Source organism: Natrix helvetica, assembly GCF_964273705.1.
Source record: "Natrix helvetica genome assembly, chromosome: 2".
Taxonomy (NCBI): Eukaryota; Metazoa; Chordata; class Lepidosauria; order Squamata; family Natricidae; genus Natrix; species Natrix helvetica.
Window position 1 is genome coordinate 253,966,510 of NC_138552.1, and position 20,768 is coordinate 253,987,277.

The following is a 20,768-nucleotide window of genomic DNA, read 5'->3' on the forward strand; positions in this document are numbered from 1 at the left end:
CTGATTTCCGGAAAATAATTGCTCTCATGGTCAGTTAAATCCACTGTACGTAAAATGTTTCATTTGAAAAATGACCCTGAATGTTCTTCCTTTAATTTTTAGAGTCCTGCAGTCAGTCCCAAAGTCGACATCTATCAAAGTATTTGGTGAACGTCCCAGAGACACTTTGACTGTTTCTAAATCAAGAGTAAGCAAATTGCCTTTAAATGGTTTTTGTTTATATGTATGTATGTATGTATGTATGTATGTATGTATGTATGTATGTATATATATATACACATACATACATACATACATACATATATATATATATATATATATATATATATATATATATATATATATATATGCTGGTTTTGTTGTATTCGGGTCTTTTCCCGTGTAAGGTTGAGAAATATATATATTTTCTGAGGTTTTCGCGGGTGTTTGTATGTACGTCTTTGGTTGTTCGGGTTTTCTCCCGCGTAGAATTGGAAGTATCTTCACGACGTTTCGATGAAGTCTCATTCATCATCTTCAGGCTGGTGCTTCCGGAAGCACCAAGCCGGAAGCACCAACCTGAAGATGATGAATGAGACTTCATCGAAACGTCGTGAAGATACTTCCAATTCTACGCGGGAGAAAACCCGAACAACCAAAGACGTACATATATATATATATATATATATATATATATATATATATATTCATTCATTCATATAAATCAGAATTAGAAAAATAAAACATTGAAAAGAATAACAAAAAAGAAAAAATGGAAAACATAAATTTGTGTGTATGTGTACACATACACATATAAACACGCAAATACATATCCTGTAGTCTTCAACTTACAACTTTCAACTTACAACCTTAATATAATGGTCATGATAGTCGCTAGTTGAGATACCCACATGATTGGGCCTGATTTATTACTGTTTTTACAGTGGTTGTTGATCAAATCACATGTTTGTATTCCAAATCCATTCTCTTGAATGGTTGTTTTTGCTGGAAACCAGCAAAAAAATACCAGGACCAGCAGAGAATGTCACAGATAGTAATCACATGACTGGGGTGGTGCAACCAGTTGTAAATGTGAACTGGTTTCCAAGTGGCCAAATTGTAATCATCTGGCCCTGAGATAATTAGGGTCATAATTGTGTCTTTTCAGTTTGAAGAACTAATCCTGTGGCAATAGCAAAAGCATGGAGAATCCATTTCCATGTCCAATAATTATTTATTTATTTATTCATTCATTCATTGAATTTCTATAGCCACCCAGCTCAATCAAATTGACTCTGGGCAGCTTACAATTTTAAAATTATAAAACAATTTAAACAATTTAAAAAGCATTAAAATAATAAAAACATTCACAAAATAAGTACAAACATCAGCTAATCAATGATGATTAACCAGCTACTGGTAAAGCCAAGTAACAGCTCTTAACACATTCCAAACCTGAATATCTAGGTTTTTAAAGCTTTGTGAAAAGCCACAGGGTGGGATCATTCTAAGCTCTGATTACCATGTAGTATGTATATAGTTCAAAAGAATGTGTGCAGTTGTAAATATTAAAGTCCACATCAAGTCAATATAAGTAGTACTTCTTTCTAGGACATGTTAATTGTAGGTTATTGCAAAATATATATTTTAATGAAGCACTATGGTGCATCTCATTCATTTTCTATATAAACAATACAATCCAGTAAGTCCAAAATATTGTACCAAATAGAGTCTTGGAGTTTAGTTGTTATCTTGCAGATGTTTCACTACCCAACCAGGTAACATCATCAATGCTTGAAAGGAATAGTTTCCTCTCTATTTGATCTCTGCACATCTCGCTGTTGATTTCTGGCAAGGATGTGTTTTGGGTTTGTTGCAGGGGTGAAATTCGACCGGATCCGACCGGTTCGCTAAACCAGTGAAAACCACCCCTGGTTGCCGCTCACCCCTTCCAGCCACTCGCTTGCTCTTTCCGACCGCAGCCCCTATTCCTGCCAGCTTGGTGTTATCTGCAAATTTGATGAGTTCCCCATTTATCCCCTCATCCAAATCATTGATGAAGATGTTGAAGAGTACTGGGCCTAAAACAGAGCCTTGGGGTACTCCACTGCATACTTCCCTCCATGTAGATGCAGTTCCATTGAGGACTACACGTTGAGTGCGGTTGGTCAGCCAGTTACGAATCCATCTGGTGGTGATGCTGTCTAGCCCACATTTTTCTACTTTATCTAGTAGAAGGCTATTTTATCAAATGCCTTACTGAAGTCCAACTAACTTCTGTTAGTCTTCTACCTGTTTGTTCTATATAGAGGTTGCTACAATCCTAACATTGTATTTTGTACACGACTCCTTTTTCTTCTGGGCCTGCTGGCTCTTTTGGTTTAGTGATGTTTTGAAGGGCCTTAGTTGGTTTGTGCGCTCCAGGGATGCCATGTGGTTATAATGGTTTGTTAGTTGTTTCTCAGATGTTTGAAGTACGGCAATATTATCTTATATCTTATAAGCCTGTGATGGTGAACCTATGGCATGTGTGCCACAGGTGGTACTCAGAGCCCTCTCTGTGGCCATGTGAGCCGTCGCCCCAGCTCAGCTCTACCGTGTATACACACGCGTCTCCTGCCAGCCAACTGGTTTTTGGGTTTCTACCATGCATGCGTGGGGTGCATGTGGGAGATGCACGTGCATGTGCGGGGGCCCATATGAGCAAGGGGTGGGAATGGGGCACATGCGGGGGGGTCACACACACATGCACAGGGAGCAGGGTGCATGTGGGGGGGGTCACACATGAGGGGCAGGGGGAGCACGGAGGTTTGTGCATGCATGCGTGGGGTCACATGCACAGGGGGTGTCATGCATGCACTGCCTTAGGAGTCCGTGTGCACGCTTTCGGCACGTGACAACAAAAAGGTTAGCCATCACTGGTATAAGCCATAATCTGAGATTTAGAAAGGTTTTTGGTATTAAGGTGAAAATATTACTCCATGGCTCAGACAGAATTGAGGTCTCCATTTCTTATTTCAGTGTTTCTCAGCCTTAGCCATGTTAAGATGGGTGGACTTCACCTTCAATGCTAGCTGGGAAATTCTAGGAATTGAAGTCAACCCTTCTTAACGTGGCTAAGGTTGAGAAATACTGCCTTATTCCATTCTGTTTTAAATAAAATTTAAATATCAGTTTGTCTTACTAGTAACAGGTATTCATAAAAATTGTGAGCTTTGTGGTCTGATAAGTTTTAGTGATCCCTTCTAATAACTTACATGTCTTTGAAGCTGAAAATATTGCTGATCCAAACTGAGATAATAAAAAAAAATCGCAATTGTGAGCATTGTCAGGGAGTGACAACTGACAAACAATGTATCTTAACACAGAAAAGGATAAAAACACATTATCATCCACAGGTTGATCTAATCTATAAAAATACTATCATCCATCCAGTTCTTTGATAAAACTATTTTATATCATATTTGAGGACTGAGTTATTCAATAGCATCAATTTAGCATGAGAAAAAGGATAGAAACATATTTTTCCAAAAAATAATATGCTACAGTTTTTGAATCAACATAAAGAGGAATGGCAGACATAGCAAATCTATTACATTTTGAATCCAAAACAACTCAATGAATAAGAAGATTTATATTCAAATACTACTAAAGGGTCCAGGAAAGAGAATTTGCACTAAGTGAAGACATCGAGTTCAAATAGTATGCTTTATGCAATAATTCAAGATTCAGAAAATCCAAATACCTCTCTTTGAGCTGCGGTGGCTCAATGGTTAGAATGCAGTACTGCAGGTTACTTCTGCTGCTTGCAATTTGGCAGTTTGAATCTCACCAGGCTCAAGGTTGACTCAGCCTTCCATCCTTTTGAGATGGGTAAAATGAGGACCAGGATTGTTGGGGCAATAGGCTGACTCTGTAAACCGCTTAGAAAGGGGCTATAAAGCACCGTGAAGCAGTATATAAGTCTAAGTGCTATTGCTATTTAACTGACAACTGCATCATTTTTAAAGATAACTTTAGAATTAAAGAACCCCATAAAAATTTATAAAACACTGTACTGAATTTTTTAAACATATTTTGAAATATATGTATAGGAATTTCACACAAGTTATAAATTATTATGGGAATTATATTCAATGAAGAATGCTTATCTTATCCTAAGAGTAAGATTAAATGATTCCCACCTATCAATATCCAGAACCCTTTACTTGAGTATATCTTAATTCAGTGTAGATATTTGAAAAATGCTGCTTGGTATAAGAATATCTGTGTAATTGATTACCGTGTTTCCCTGAAAATACAACCTGTCCTGAAACTAAAGCCTTGCCACATTTTTCGCGTGGGCAAAAAATGTAAGCCCACCCCCAAAAATAAGCCCTCTGGACAATCCCCCCCGGGCCAGACAGAGCACCGCTCGTCGACCTAGCGGTATCCTGAAGGCGCCAAGCCACGGGAATGAGGTGGGGGCAAAGGCGCTTGCGTTGCTTGATGCTTTCGGGGTACCGCTAGGTCGGTCAGCGGCGCTGTGCCCAGCTGAAGAGGGGGGGTTGCTGGGCAGCTGCTCTCTTGCGAGCGGGCTCCCGAAGAGCCGGGCACAGCCTCAGGGTCGAATGGCTGTGTTGCACTGTCACAGCAGCAACGCAGCAGCCATGAGGTTACCAAGCTTACGAGCAGCTGCCCGGCAACCCCCCAGCAGTATCTTACCTCCATGCTTTGGAAGCCGCAACGGAGGAAGAATGCTGCTCTGGGAGTACGCTCTATGGTTGTACGATCTGCAGCTCACAACTATAGAGTGTACTTCCAGAGCGGCATCCGTCCTCTGTGCTTTGAAAAAAAAACCCAAGTGGCAGGCGGTGTCAGCAGCGGAGATGCCCTTCGCGCAAGCGGGGAGCAGAAAAGCCGCTGCGCAACCCCCCTCTCCAGCCATGCAGAGCCCCATTCACTCACCTAGGGGCATTCCGAAGGCACCGAGCCACGGGAGGCGGAGGGCGGCGAACAGGCGATCGCGTTGCTTGGTGCCTTCTGGGTACTGCTAGGTCGGTCAGTGGTGCTGTACCTGGCTGGAAAGGGGGGTTGCCGGGTGGCTGCTCGCGAGCTTGGTCACCTCATGGCTGCTGCGTTGCTGCTGTGACAGCGCAACACAGCCACTCGACCCTGAGGCTGTGCCCGGCTCTTCGGGTACCCAGTCGCAAGGAGCAGCCGCCCGGCAACCCAAAAATAATAAGCCCTCCCCTTTAATAAGCCCAAGGCCATATTTCGTGGGTCAAAAAAATATAAGACCCTTTTGTATTTTGGGGGAAACACGGTAATTTTACATATATGCTGCGTATATGAGGGCATACAATAGAGGCAAAAGTGGTTGTCCTGTTAGCTCATTGGGACCTTGATAAAGGAACGTCTTCTTGTCTTTTTAGATCTCTTTTGAATGGAACTTCAGAAAACATTTCCCCTTCCATATAGGAAAAAGGATGCACCTTATGGAATAATTAAGATTATCAGTGTTGAACTTGATCAGGGAGACTTATATTCACACCTTCACTTGTCTAGTGCTCACTGGAGGATTGCAAGGCAAATGCTCTTTTTTAAGCACAACCAACCTGTTGGAGTCATTGTGGGGATAAAATTAGAGGGGACTCCAATATTAGCCGTCTTTTTAAGGATTTTTTTACTAAAAGTTTTACAAAGGACATAGAAACTAACACAACTTAATAAAAAGTGAGAAAAGAACAAGACAGAAGAACGACAAAAATTCAAGAAGAAAAAGAAATAGATGCTTGTGATTTCTTTTGAAGCAAATATAAATACACTTACCGTATGATTACAAAAGAAAGCTCATTCTTTTATGTTATCCAGATTTTTTTTACTAATAATCAAAATCGTAAATCATAAATCACATTTTCTAGTTAATGCAAAAAGTCTATGAGGTCATCCATAAATGGAGACATCGTTTGTTCTCTAAGCAAAGAAATTAATTTAGCCACCTCTGCAAGTTCCATCATTTTTTCCACTTCTGACTATATATTAAATAGCCTTGCTGCAGTTATCACACACGTACACACACAAACACACTCCTCAGCCGTCTTGCGTGTTTAGAGAAGAAAAATAATGTTGATGATGATTTTGGTTTTCCCCTTTAGGATGAAAGCCAGCCAGCAGAGGGCCTGACAAGTGATTATACGGTATGGGCTAACCCATGTAACCGAACTTTTGCTCCATGTCTGAAAAGCCCAGGAGATTTCATTCAAGCTGCTCACCTGGCCTCCTCTACACCGTTCAATACCATTTCAGTGCCTTTAGCCCAAGAGATGCAAGCTAGAGGTAAAATGTTGCATCAGGAAGTATATTTGCTATAATGTGGGGACAATACGTAATTGTAATGCTTTTCTTAGACTAAAGTGAATGAAGAGGTAATCCACATAGCGTTTCAGAAAAGTTTATGGGTCGTCCTTGACTTACAACCATTCATTTAGCAACTGTTTGAAATTAACAATGATGCTGAAAACAGTGATTTGTGACCAGTCCTTGCACTTATGAGTGTCATGGCATCCTTGAAGTCATGTGATCAAAATTGGGGCACTTGGCAATTGGCATTGTTTATACCAGTTGAGCGTCCCGAGGTCACATGTTGATTAGCTACTTTTCCAGCTGGCTTCTGACAAGCACAGTCAACGAGGGGAGCTGGATTCACTTAATGGCCATGGGATTTGCTTAATGAATAAAAAGGTGAAATCAGATCTGACTCACTTAATAACCGCTTAGTGATGGAAGGCAGTGGTGGGATTCAATTTTTTTTTACTACCAGTTCTGTGGGCATAGCTTGGTGGGCATGGCAGGGGAAGGATACTCTAAAATCTCCATTCCCACCCCACTCCAGAGGAAGGATACTGCAAAATCCCCATTTCTTCCCAATCAGCTGGGACTCGGGAGGCAGAGAATAGATGGGGGTGAGGCCAGACAGAAGTGGTATTTACCGGTTTTCCGAACTACTCAAAATTTCCGCTACCGGTTCTCCAAAACTAGTCAGAACCTGCTGAATGCCACCTCTGATGGGAGGTCTCTACTTCTACTACTAATTATAGTACTGTATGACTTCTTTTTAAATTTATCGAGAGCCAGGTTTTGTTTTTTAATTGTTAGAGTATTGTATTTTACAAATGATCCTTGGTTAAGAACAGTAAGTGGGACTGGATTTTCATCGCTAAACAATGTGGTCATAAAGCACAACAGCTAGGTGCGGGAGGACCTGTAAGTGATTGCTGCTAATGGTGGGAGGGTATGCAGGTAGCTGTTATGACACTGCATAAATGCATTCAGGTAGTCACATGCTACAAAGTATGAGATTCCGGGGTTCTCATGCTCCATAACCGAGCTCCTAAGGATAAAAAGTGGCAGGAGTGGGAGTGATTTGCAAAAGTGACTTGCAACCTTCCCTGCTGGTTTCCTCATTGCCTTGGCTTTTGGGAAGCCGGTAGAGAAAGTTGCAAATGGTGAACATGTAACTGTGGGACACTGTAACCATTGTAAGTGCAGGCTAGTTGCCAAGTGCCTGGATCACGATCATGAGACTATTGGGGTGCTGGGATAGCCTGAACTTTGAAGTCTGATTCAATGGCATAGAACAAATAGTTCTTAGACCAGGGGTGTTCAAACTTGGGAACTTTAAGACTTGTGGACTTCAACTCCCAGAATTCCCCAGCCAGCATGGCTGGGGAATTCTGGGAGTTGAAGTCCACAAGTCTTATAGTTCCCAAGTTTGAACACCCCTGGTCTAAGAACTATTTGTTCTATGCCATTGTAACTTAGAACAGTTGCTGAATGTGGTTGTTAACCGAGGACTTTCTGTATTGAATTTACAAGCCATCTCAAATATTTTAGAGAGGAAACAATTACCGTATTTTTCGGAGTATAAGACACACCTTTTTGCCTCAAAAAAGAGGCTGAAAATCTGGGTGCGTCTTATACATCGAATACAGCAATTTTTTGTCTCCCGATGCCCCGCCCCTTCACCAAAATGGCTGTGCATACCCTTATGGAGGCTTTCAGAGAGCTCCTGGGGGCTGGGGAGGGCAAAAATGAGCAAAAAAAACGGGCCGTTTCCCCCCAGCCCACAGCAGCACTCTATAAACCTCCATAAGGCTATGCATGCAATTTCTTTGACAAAAAACAGACCTGTTTTTGCAAAAAATGGGCCGTTTTTTGCTCATTTCCCCCTCCCCTCCCGAGCACTCTGCAAATTCCCCCCCCAAGGCTATTCATGCCTTTAAAAAAAATGGGCCATTTTTGGTAGGTTTGCAGAGTGCAAAAACTCCCTCTCCCCACTTTTTGGAAAGCTCTTTAACTGATTGATGAGAATTACATTGATCAAGTGCTGTGCCAGTAGAAAGAAAGTCTTAGGTGCTGCAGATTGTCAGCGATTTCTTCTCCAGCACATGGATAAATACACCTGGAAACATCTACCTACCTACCTACTCTCTCTCTCTTTCCCTACCTATCTACTGTATCTCTCTCTCTCTCTCTTTCTATTTCTCTCTCTCTATCCCTCTACCTATCTACACCCTCTCTCTCTCCCTACCTACCTACTAGATTTCTTTATCTCTCTATTTCTCTCTCTCTATCCCTTTATCTACCTACCTACCTACCTACCTACCTACCTACCTACCTAACTAACTAACTAACTAACTAACTAACTAACTATTCTCTCTCCCTACCCACCTACTGTATTTCTCTTTCTCTCCCTCTCTATTGCTCTACCTACCTACCTACTTTTTTAAAAAAATTGCCTTTTCAAAACCTTGGTGCATCTTATACTCCTGTGTGTCTTATACTCCGAAAAAAATCATCAGTTCTTGCTTCTTAACAGGGAATGGGCCTTCTTGCATCCCAGTGCCTACGAATATGTATTTCGTTGGCTTTGAAACTTTATGTTGGTTGTCTCCAGTCTGGTTCCTCTCCAGATGTGTAAACAATTCCAAAGAATTCCCCAATCAGCACGGCCATTGCTGAATTTTGGGGGGAATTGAAACCCAAACATCTGAAGGGTGGTACTCTTCTCTGGTTTTTCTCATTTGGGTTCAGCTCTCCAGATTTTAATAATGCCTATCATTAAGGATTTCTTGTACTTTCCTGATTATTTTCAGTATCTTGACTATTTTTATTCTCTTACAAAGTCATTGAGAACCCTTGGGATGAGAGTTTAATCTTCCAGCTTCTGTCCAGGGTGCCAAAACCAATAACTGCTTATCCCAATACTTTCCAGTGGGCATCAAATCTTCCAGTTGCCAGACCAAAAACTATTGTCACATTAGGTAAGTCCCATTACGTGTTTAGTGTTTTTCTTTTCAGAGTTATGAAACTTTAAAAAATGTTGTATTGATGGTTTTATTGCGCATACGGTATTTCAGTATAAAAGAGAAATTGGGAAATTGTATTTGTGTCCATTAAAGCCATACAGTTTTATGGAAGAATTTATTGCCATGAAGGCAACGTGCCAACTGTTTTGGTTGTGTTCATCCATAATTTTCAGATAAGATTTGTTTTAATAGTGGTAAAAATTCTTGCCAAAGCAAAAGAATTAAAACTATGAAATATAAGGAAGGGAATTGTGTAACTGAAGATAATACTTTTTCTTTTTTTAATGGAGCGGACTACGTTGGCTGTAGTGGCTCGGAATCATAGAAGGCAAAAGATAGCAGGTTACTCTAGTGAACTAATAAAACTACAAAAGTAGTCCATAGTTTCAGCTGACTCTTTCTAGAAATTAGTTAAACTATCACACCAAGGGAAGACTCTGTTAAAATGGAAATATGTTCCACTTCATTTTTCCACTTGAGGGAGGAAAAATGAGGCAAGAAAGGACCTAACCTTATTACATGATCCTTATATGATTTCTCATTACATGCAACTTCAGTACATACTGCTGTTTGTAGGGCAAATGACACATTTAAAGAAATAATAGGAATTAAATTTTATTGTTCTGCCTTGCGGGAACGATAACTATTGATAAATCCACTCATTCTGTTCTCATAATATAAACTCTATGTGTATTTGGCTGAATTTCCAGAATTAGAGGCAACATATTGGTCAACATTCGTTGCTGGTGATATTGAAAAAGAAGGGCCATCCTTCCACAGTGCATGGATCCTGCACTTCTGTCTGGTGTGCTTTGGCATTTGTTTTTTACTGAAATTTTAGAGAGGCGATTGCAGAGGGAACTGAGACAAACCCTATTTAGCTGGAAGGGGACAATTTGTGCTATAGTCCCAAGACCTGTTCTACTTGCTTATCTCTTCCTTGTCCTCATTCAGCATCCACATCCTTCCACATTGATTGCTTACTTGGAGAAGGATCTTTTGCACACGTGTATCAAGCTTCTGCCCTTGATATGGATAACTCTAAGAATAATCAGAGAGTAATACTGAAGGTATTATATTCGACTATAACTTCCAGAATCTTGTTTAAAATTAATTAATCCACCTGCTTTACCAGTAAAAACAATGTGTTTTTTAAAAAAATCTCTGATTCCCATAATCTCTCCTGTCCATTGCTGAATTGATGTCAGATTAGAATTTAGCAGTGAAGAGAAATGAGTGCCTGGACAAGCTGGATATGTAAGACTGTATCTAATCTGTAGAGCCAGGGATGTTCTATATGTACCTTAGAAACATGCTATAACACTGACAGACTCTGCATTTTATGCAGTGTGGAAGTTGGAGTATTTCTGGCCAGGATCAACAATTAAATAGATTTTAAAAATGTTCTAACATGGTTTGGGAAAGGTGATCAGTGCATTCTACATGGGGCTCCCCTTGAGATGCACCCGAAGGCTGCAGCTGGTTCAGAATGCAGCCGCGCGGGCAGTCTCTAGCTACTCCCACGTAACACCTCTCCTGCGCGGGCTGCACTGGCTACCTGTGGCTCTTCGGGTGCGCTTCAAGGTGTTGACCATCATTTTTAAGGCACTCCATGGCACAGGACCTAGTTATTTGCGGGATCGTATCCTGCCCCACACATCCCTCCGGCCGATTCGCTCACACAGAGAGGGACTCCTCCGGGTGCCGTCCACTAGGCTGTGCCAGCGGGCGACGCCTAGGGGAAGGGCCTTCTCTGTGATGGGCCCGACCCTCTGGAATGACCTTCCCCCCGACATTAGAATGACTACGGATCTCTGCTCCTTCTGCCAAAAACTTAAAACCCACCTATTCCAGCTAGCCGGCTTGGCATAATTCCACCTATCCCACCTCAGTTCTATTTTTAAATTTTTAAGATTGGTTTTAGGGTTTGTTTTTTAATTTTTATAAATTCGTACAGGGGTTGTTTAATTTGATTTTTATCTATTTGTATGATTGTCTGTATGTTTTAAATTTATTCCTGTACACCGCCCCGAGTCCCTCCGGGGAGAGGGGGCGGTCTAGAAATTTAATAAATAAATAAATAAATAAATTCTCTTGATATTTTGTGGTGCCCCTCAAACGCCAGGTAGTGTTATGGCCAATTGGCCATCGTCATTTGAAACAATAGAAAATGTCAGGTTTTGGTTTAAATTAATAGCATAAAAAAAAATCTTTCTATGTGGTTACTGGCTCCGGTGCATTGAAGCAAAGCAGAACTGTTTATTGTCTTTATAGGTGCAGAAACCTGCAAGCCCCTGGGAATTCTATATAGCAACTCAGCTGACTGAAAGGCTGAAGCCCCATATGCATCATCTTTGCATCCAATTCCACGGGGCTCACTTCTTTCAAAATGGAAGCGTTCTAATAGGGGAGCTTTACAGTTACGGAACTTTACTGGCAAGTGTGGCTTTGATCTGTATGTATATTCTTGTACAAACGTCATCGCAGTCTGAAGGGCCAGAAAGGGAGGAGTATTGATGTCCTTTTGGAGGGGAGGGGATTTAACAAAAAATCAAGAAAGGAGTCGTGACTACACCTTTTCAACAACCCCCCCCCCCCGCCCCCAGCAGATGAATGTGTTATGACTTGCAAGTAGAATTAGTTGCCCTTAACAGAAAATATTTGGCCAAATTAAAATAGCTGTTTAGAAAGCATTGTTTTGCCGAATTTATGTATGAAATCTTTCTAGCAGGATGTAATTTTGTAAACCAGGTGCATTTTTTCTCCAAGGTCTAAGTGGAATTTGCTGTCTGATAAGTGTATAGTTAATGATGGTTTTTTTAAAAACAAAATCTCAAAAATCTGGCATTTTAACTGTGTGTGTGTATGTGTGTAAACTTTCTATATTCACTATACGCAGGATTTAAGGCATAATCATTTGTCCACATGATCATCTGCTTCTCATCTGTCTCCTCTGTAGAACACCATAAATATATACAAAAAACTAACAGAGAAGGTGATGCCCCAAGCTCTGGTTATTTATTTCACCATAAAAATCCTGCACATGGTAGAAGAGCTTCACAAGTGTGGAATAATTCATGGTGACATTAAACCTGACAACTTCATATTTGGCGAAAGGCATGTATCTCACTTGTGAATGTTTTGAGGTCTTTTCTTGTCAATCTGACAATATGTTGCATTGCTTAATAGTGATCATTGTTAATTGCTTTTAAACAAGGTTTTTGGACAATGACACATGCGATATTGATGGCACATCTCATGGTCTGACAATTATTGACTTTGGTCAAAGCATAGATATGACCCTGTTTCCTGAAGGAACCGCTTTCAAGGGGAAGTGTGAGACATCTGGATTTCAATGTATTGAAATGATTACAGGCAAGCCGTGGAATTACCAGGTATGGACTTGTATGATTTTCATACTATGCTATGTAGCCCATGTAATTACAGACTTGTTGATCATGGAGGAAAATTTAATGCAGAGGTGTAAGTTTTGATTCAGATGTTACTAATTTTTCTTTAGAACACCTGTTATACAGCAATACTAATGTAATTATCAGTGTATCTGAGATTCTGCATTCAGATCATGTTCAGGCTTGAAGCTCCCGGCTTGATTTGGCCCAGACAGACCTGCTCCATCTAATCTATTCCAGAAGAGCACCAAGAATAAACCAGGGAAAGGAGACTGTTTGCAATTGGATCGTATTCATGGGAGGATGGGATTAAAAGCAGATATTTTTAAACACCTGAAGCTAAATGTTTCTATAATGTTTTTACTCCTTAGACGGATTATTTCGGAATTGCTGCAACAGTGTACTGCATGTTATTTGGCACATATATGAAAGTAAAAAACGAGCAAGATATCTGGAAACCTGATGGTATCTTTAGGAGGTTGGTCTATAATTACTTTATTTCAAGAATAATTTTCCCGAGCCATATATTTTCTCTACTGTAGAATTGCTCCTTTACATGTTAGATCTGACTCGTGGGGTGCTTAGATCTGGCCTGTGGGGCCCCCCTGGAAACAGCAAAGGACTAGCCCACAGTGCCTCTGCCAGCGAAAATGGAGCTCAGGGCCCCGTGTTTTAGCCGCGACAGCCTCCTGCAACCCTCTGCCAGCAAAAATGGAGCTCCATTTTTTCTGGAAGAGGGCTAGCAAAACAAACTAAAAACAACAAAAGGAGGAATGTAAAGAGGAAATACAAAGAAAAAGAAGGAAAGACGGGAAGAGAGCAAGGAAGGAAAAATAAGGAAAGGGGAGGGAAGAAGAAAGGAGAAAAAGGGAGGGAGGGAGGAAGGAAGATTATAATGAGGGAATGAGGGTCTCAGGGAAGTCCTGCCTTAGCACTTGGCCCCCATAGGTGCCCCTGACATGAGTGACATTGAACTGACCACGCCCTCTGGCCAGACCACACCCCCTGCCCCAACCCCAAGGTCAAACAACCCTGATGCGGCCCTCAATGAAATCGAGTTTGACACCTCTGTTACAGAAGATGCTATCAACCTTTGTCATAATCAAAATTGGGAAACAGGATTTGTGGACAATTTCTATTTATATTCTTCAAATCCTGAGCAAGAATATGTGATTTATTTTTGAAATAAAGAATTAATTTGCTCTAAGGGTATACTCCAAGAAATGGAAAGAACCAGTGCAAAACATAAATATGTCCCTCGGATACCACTAGCATTATATTCCCCAGATACATAATTATTTCTGTGTTATATGAAAAACTGCTCTACAGAGTGATCTTAAGGCACTTTTAATAAAATCCGATTATGCTTGTAAAAAATAAAGTAACATTAGGATTTTTAGTTGCATTATAGCTCTGCTTATGACAGCTAATAGAATAAATGCAAAAATGGTGATTAGCACATTTATTTTTCATGTAAAGGGCTCTCAAGGTTAGAAATACAATGATTTTAAGCTCCATTTTCACCAGCAACGGCCTCCTGCAACCCTCTGCCAATGAAAATGGAGCTCTTGATGGCTCCGTTTTTGCTGGCAGAGGCACCGCGGGCCAGTCCTTCACCCTTATTTCCAGGATGGCCCTACAGGCCAGATCTACACACCCCGCAGGCGGGATCCGGCCTCCAGGCCTTGAGTTTGACACCCGTGCTCTAGTCCATCTTCCAAAATAATTGTCACAGCTTTCCACTTGTGATGCTGGTTCTGAGAAACATCTGGCCACATCTGGTAAAGATTGATTTACGTTTTTATCTTCCCCTCCCTTTTCCCCCCCTTAGGGTTCCCAATGGAGAGGTCTGGGTTAATTTCTTCATCACTTTGCTGAACATACAAGACTGCAACCACTTACCTTCGTTGGGAGCTTTACGGGCAACGTTGAGAGACTTATTTTTAAAAACTTATTCCAATAAAATAATAGTTCTCCGTAACAGGCTTGCAGTGTTGCTTGTTGAAAACAAACGATCGCGGAAGTAAAGACTGGACTCTTGTGAAACAACGAAAAGGTTTTGATATTGCTTGATCAAGTCTTCATGAAGTTTCATCTTGTTTCGTCAAGCGGCAGTTTACCTTGGGTTTGACTTGCAAAGGTTGGCACTGCACTTCTGATGCTTAAATGGTGCACTGTTAATGATTTGACAAGTGTTGGCTTCCATTTGCTAAAACTTCTCAAAAATGTTAATATTGGAGATGAACCTTCTTTCTGGAACTGGACAGCAGAAAAATAGGGAACAGGGAGTGGAGTGTTGAGCAAAAAGTCAACATGGAGAGATCCAAAGCTTGAGAATGAAAATTGAAATTGATGGAGGAGTCAGCACTTGTGGAACTCACATCCTAACATCTAAATGCTCCAGTGTCTTTTTTCCTGTGAGTACTTTATAAACAATAAAATGTGCTTTCAAAGGAAAATTGTCTAGTCAAGTCCATTCATTTTAATTTTTCAGATAAAAGAGTTGAATAATAGTAGATAATATAAGGCATCAAGTATGATAGATAAATGTAATACTGTCAGCATATCTTGAGTTAAAACTACAATTATGTTGTATTAAAACTATTATTTAGTCATTAAGTACCAACCATGGATCACGTTTCCTGTATCTGAAGCTCTTCTACTATGATAGGTTTCCAACAAGACTATGATGGGAATTGTAGTCTCCAAACAGTTTCTTATATAAATATATAAAAGCAGAAACCAAATTGTCTTATAGTTAGAATCATACCCTTTATCCCAATTCCTTATTTCCAAGAGTAAAATCTTTACTGCTGGTCCCTTTGTCATTGCTATCTCAAAGAGAAAAACAAGCCCAGCCAAGTCTCCAAACATATTATATGTATGTATGTATGTATGTATGTATGTATGTATGTATGTATGTATGTATATATATGTATATGTATATGTATTTTGTATGTTTCCAGAGGCTCAGTAATATACAGGTAGTCCTCACTTGCTGATTGTTCACTCAGCAACTTTTTGAACCTAATATGGTGCTGAAGAAGAGATTTACAACTGGCCCTTCAACTTGTGGCTGTGTCTCTGTGGTGCCATGTTTGCCATTTGCACCCTTCACAGCTGGTTTCTGACAAGCAAAATCAATGAGGAACCTGACAAGTTGTGGTTATGTGATATATATATATATATGTCAGCAACCAATGACTTCAGGTGAAAGTAGTTCACCTGAAACATCTAACAGATACTGCATTGCTACGTGGAGGGGTATAGAACACATCAGTTGAGGGCAAACCCGCCAAATAAACAATGGGGAAGAGGGACTCGATTTGCTCAAATCGGTAACAATTTAGATTAAAATTGTTTCATTCTACTTATGGCTTCTAGAATTCTTTACAACCTCTTAATAGCTATTCCACCTAGGTCAGAGGTTGGCAACCCGTGGCTCTGGAGCCGCATGTGGCTCTTTCATCCCTCTGCTGTGGCTCCCTGCCGCCAGTTGGCTCCACAATTGATAGGGCTTTCAGGGGAACCAGACCTCCAATCGGGAGAGGAAAAACACCGCGCTAGAAAACTCTATGGTGGGGGCAAAACGGACTTCTGGTTAGGACCTTTGTGGCTCTTTGAATGTTTAAGGTTGCTGACCTTAAGAGGGAAATGGGTTTAAGCTAACACAGGGGTGTCCAAACTTGGTAACTTTAAGACTTGTGGACTTCAACTCCCAGAATTCCCCAGCCAGCTGGCTGGGGAATTCTGGGAGTTGAAGTCCACAAGTCTTAAAGTTACCAAGTTTGGACACCCATGAGCTAACAGATCCCAAGTTTGGACACCCCTGAGCTAACAGATGTCTATCTCTCCCATACAGACTCACTGGTGGATTTTTTTTTCCCAAGCCATTTTTGAAGAACAGCAGATCTGAATTTTGAAGAGCGCCAAATTTGGTTCCATTCTGATTTGCTCTCAGAGTCCTGAGTCTCTTGTACAAAGAATTTCCTTCCAAAATATATTGGAAATATATTTCCCAGCCCTTTAATGGCTGATTACCTTTCCCTCTCCCAGTACATGCAGTACAGTACAATACAATACAACACAACACATACAGTAATGTGATGAACTATTTTGTAATAGGTATTACCCCAGAAACCTAACTAAAGATGCAGAATGTCAAAAACATTCCCGACAATAAGTTATTATTATATCCCAACTCTCAACTGAATCATTCTCAAGATGGCTTGCCCTTCAACCCTATGCAAAAAATTAATGACTCATATTGAATATGCGTGTATTTAACATCTCCCTTTAATTTCCACCTCAATCTGATTCTTTTAAAGTCAAACATAGAAATACATATTTTTCAACCTAACATTTAAATATTTGTTTTCAATGCTTTCAAATATTTGAATTTTGATACTGTATACAATTTGAATCAGGAATTACACTGTAACTGGAAAGTTCAAGGCTCATCTGTTTGGGGAAAAAATCAGGTCAAGTGTCTTCCCTTTTCTTGATTTCCATCTCTGGACGGATGGAATGTAGGAAACAGCACTTTACACCAGACAATGGGAGAAGCAGGACCAGTGAGGCAGAATCAGCCCCTTAACTATGCGAATGAGTGCTTAATATTTAGGACTCAGATACTACTATCTTTATTTAAACTGACAATAATAAAGTAATTTAAGCATGGATCTAATTTCCTCAGTCAAGTGCATCCATTCACTCTGCTTTCAGAGAAGGTTTGGATCTACAAGACAAAGGGTTAGCCCACTACAACTTTGATGAGAAGTGGGTGGATGAATGAGGAACAATAGTAAGTAGCGTTGGATCCCCTGTCTTTATTATTTGATATCTCCCTGATATTTATTGATAAGGTGACCCAAAAAAACCCCTGGATTGTAGTGGACAGAGCTGCATTCAGTAATATAACTTTCAATATTATGTATCCAAGTAATATGTTAAGCATGTAGGAGAATTCAAAGTATTTCAAACTCATCCAATATGCTTTCCACTTATAAAAAATACTGCATTTCATCTATTATATACATTACGTATTAAAGCTTTTGAGTGCTTGATTCATTGGAGGGAAGAACTTGAATACAGCACCAATAATCTTTCAGTTGCAAGTATCAGAAGGGACCAGTAATAGCGTAAAGCTGGTACCTAGTGAGCTAGAGAACGATTAAAATAGGAAACTTGCTTCAAAAAAGATTCCAGTTATTTCCACTCATTCTCCATGTTAGACAGCCCGGTCAAAAGCTGGGTTCCCTGGGTAAGTCTCGTCTGGAGAGAGATTTAAGATCTCATCAAGGGAAGGACCTTCTTCTTCTGGGGCTATCTCTGCTTCAAACATGCGTTGGAGTAAGGCATCCACAGTCCTGTATCCTGGGGGCCAAAACAAATCAATTAGCTGAACCTCTCCAGGTGCAGTGTACATGAAAACTCACGGTACTGATTCCCACTTAACTTGGCCCACAGATGTAAGAGGGGAATGCATTTTCTCCATTGCGCTGCTTGGAGAGTCCAAGGAAGGGTTAACACAGCCTGTTTGCCCAAGGACTGAGTAGATTTTTCCCCTCTGGTCATGCCTCCTTTGCCTCCTCAGGATGAGTTTTAAAAACTCAGTCCGCCCGATAGGACTAGTTTTGGGGAGCTCTCAGTTTTTGGGCAGATAGGCTGAGCTCTCCAGCATATTTTTCCTTTTCTTAAAAACAGTTTAGTAAGGTAGTGTTAGGATTTTTCCCCATTTTTTGGTGTTAATTTTACTTTGATCAATGTGTGAAGGCTCTTTTGAATTTCTGCTTGAAGGCTGAGGCTGCGATCGAGTTCTCCAGCTGTTCCTAGTCGCAGCTGGTAGAACGAGCGAGGCCGCTCGTCCGGCGTCTGCTGGCAAGCGCAGAGACGAGGGTAAACTCCCGCTCGTCCCTGGCCGTCTGGAGAAAGGGATTTTAAAAAACCCTTGCTTCCTCAGGCGGTGTCTTTAGCCGAACATTTTTGTTTGGTTGATTGTGCAAAGCTACTTTGTTGAGTAGAACAGCCTATGCCCTTGATGCGGCAGCTGTGGCCCGCAGAGCCCTCTCTGTGGGCATATTGCCGTCGCCAGCTGCTCTTCTGTTTTCCGGTGCGCACATGCATGCTGGCAAGTTGGTCTTCACAGGTACCCGAAAACAGCCTGAAAACAGCCAAAAAGCAGGCTGTTTGGGGGCTGTTTTCACGTGGTTTTCTGGACCATTTTCAGGCCATTTTCGGCTGTTTTGGGGGCCATTTTGACCCCAAAACAGTCTGAAAGCGGCCCCCAAACCACCCAAAAAACAGGCATGTGTGCTCCGGCCAGGTGGTCTTCGGGTTTTTGGCGCTCCAGCGCATGCATGCACATTCCAGTTTGGGCACTCGGTGCCAAAAAGGTTTGCAAAAGGCCAGAGCCATAACACCACCCCCTATATGTAAGTGAAATTGCTCTTTTTAGATAGTATGGGTAGAATCAAAGTTGCTCATACTGTATTAAAATTTACTATCTAAGTCTCTAAGAAATTTACCATGAAGCAAGGAAGAGAGAGTTGGAGATCAACATAACAAAAATGCCATCTTTTCCTATATTTTGAAAAGCAGCAAACTAAGAAGCCATAGAGAAAAACTGACATCACTTACATAGGATTTTCCAGTTTACTCTTGTCCAGAGTTTTCAACAATCAAGACTTCTAGCTGAACTAAGAATTATGGGAATTTTCCAACTTGTCTAGAGTAATGCAGTTAAGGAAATAGATTTATGTTCCCCCCCCCCCCCTTAGGGAAAAACCCATAATATCTTACAATATACATAGCCTCAGAGGTGGTATTCTGCTGATTTGCACTGGTTTGGGCAAACTGGTAGTGGTGGGGGCACAAGGCTCCGCCCACCCAGACTGTGCATGCCCAGTTGTCCGTGCATGCTCCCGCTACTGAACCGGTAGTGAAGATAAGAGGATACCATTACTACACAGCATGATGATTTGCTCCTAACTGTAGTTATTATTTCTCCATGCCTACCAACAAGCACAATAAACACAAGTTCTCTGATAGTGCACTTACTTCTGGAGGCAATTTTAAACATCAACCCCTTAGATTTCTTCTTCACTGCTATTCCTTCTTCACTTCCAAGATCATTTTCACTGGTTTCAAGGTTGTCTATCAACCTACCATCAAAAAGGTCATCCCTAAAAACAGAACCCATCTACTTAATATACATATACATTTTTTAAAATCACCTTTTTAAAAGTGTCTCTTTGATTTCAAGTTTTTTTTACTTGGGTGTCATGGATACCTCTGCAGAGGGCAAACAAGTGGGGGTGGGGGGAAGCTATATGTGTCATGCTGACATAACATAAATGATATAATTTGTCTGATGTTATGCATGTGACATCATTACAGCATCTACTGAAATCTTATGCCAAGAGCCATTTAGCAGCTAACATAAACAGCATAAAATAAGGCTGCGCTCACAATATGTGCTAAGCCATAATATTGTTTCTTTGGTTTGGTTAAAATATTATGTAAATCCAGTCGTTTTAAAAATACATTGTAGTTGATTACTACAAGCATGTTATGAATACAACAGTTGATGTTTATTCCATAAAACAATAGCCAAATATACCACATTTTAGAAGGATATGTGAACCAAGGGCCATTTAAGAAGAAGTAAACACTCAGACCTTAGGAATAATTTTGCGGCCTTATTCTGTACTAATTTAGGTTCTTACACAGTCTAAAAAAGTCCCCCCAAAGAATTGATAATACTGACTCATCTAGACCAGTGGTTCTTAACCTGGGCAATATCACCCTCCAGGGGGCGATTTCGTCTTTTGGGGGGGGGGATGGAACAAAAAGGGGCAATGTGGGATGAAGGAATGGAAGGGGGGCGATATGGGGGCAATGGAGCGAGATGTTTTGGGGACACTTTTGAGACACTTTTGTATATCTGTCGTACAAAAACATCAGATCGCTTGCTATTAGTGGATTGAACTGTGTTTTAAAATGTTCCTCCAGCTAGTTTAAGTACAGA

At 40.8% G+C, this 20,768-nt stretch overlaps 2 protein-coding genes across 5 annotated transcripts in view; one reads left to right on the forward strand and one right to left on the reverse strand.

The window, feature by feature from the left end:
* The window catches only part of BUB1 (BUB1 mitotic checkpoint serine/threonine kinase), a 48,938-nt gene extending 32,238 nt beyond the window's left edge, over window positions 1-16,700 (forward strand). Inside the window, exons 15-24 of the mRNA XM_081945908.1 lie at window positions 103-187; window positions 6,117-6,297; window positions 9,147-9,284; window positions 10,284-10,399; window positions 11,604-11,765; window positions 12,289-12,446; window positions 12,547-12,724; window positions 13,111-13,217; window positions 14,571-15,156; window positions 16,602-16,700. Coding sequence (XP_081802034.1) covers window positions 103-187; window positions 6,117-6,297; window positions 9,147-9,284; window positions 10,284-10,399; window positions 11,604-11,765; window positions 12,289-12,446; window positions 12,547-12,724; window positions 13,111-13,217; window positions 14,571-14,766 — 1,321 coding nt within the window. The 3' untranslated portion in view covers window positions 14,767-15,156; window positions 16,602-16,700. The remainder of the gene's footprint in view (window positions 1-102; window positions 188-6,116; window positions 6,298-9,146; window positions 9,285-10,283; window positions 10,400-11,603; window positions 11,766-12,288; window positions 12,447-12,546; window positions 12,725-13,110; window positions 13,218-14,570; window positions 15,157-16,601) is intronic.
* A 1,268-nt stretch (window positions 16,701-17,968) lies between these two features.
* The window catches only part of LOC309388513 (two pore calcium channel protein 1-like), a 38,629-nt gene continuing 35,829 nt past the window's right edge, over window positions 17,969-20,768 (reverse strand). For all 4 annotated transcript variants that reach the window (XM_081945909.1, XM_081945912.1, XM_081945910.1 and 1 more), the window contains exons 18-19: window positions 19,799-19,923; window positions 17,969-18,115 (exon numbers count right to left, since the gene is read on the reverse strand). In XM_081945909.1, coding sequence (XP_081802035.1) covers window positions 17,970-18,115; window positions 19,799-19,923 — 271 coding nt within the window. In that variant the 3' untranslated portion in view covers window position 17,969. The remainder of the gene's footprint in view (window positions 18,116-19,798; window positions 19,924-20,768) is intronic.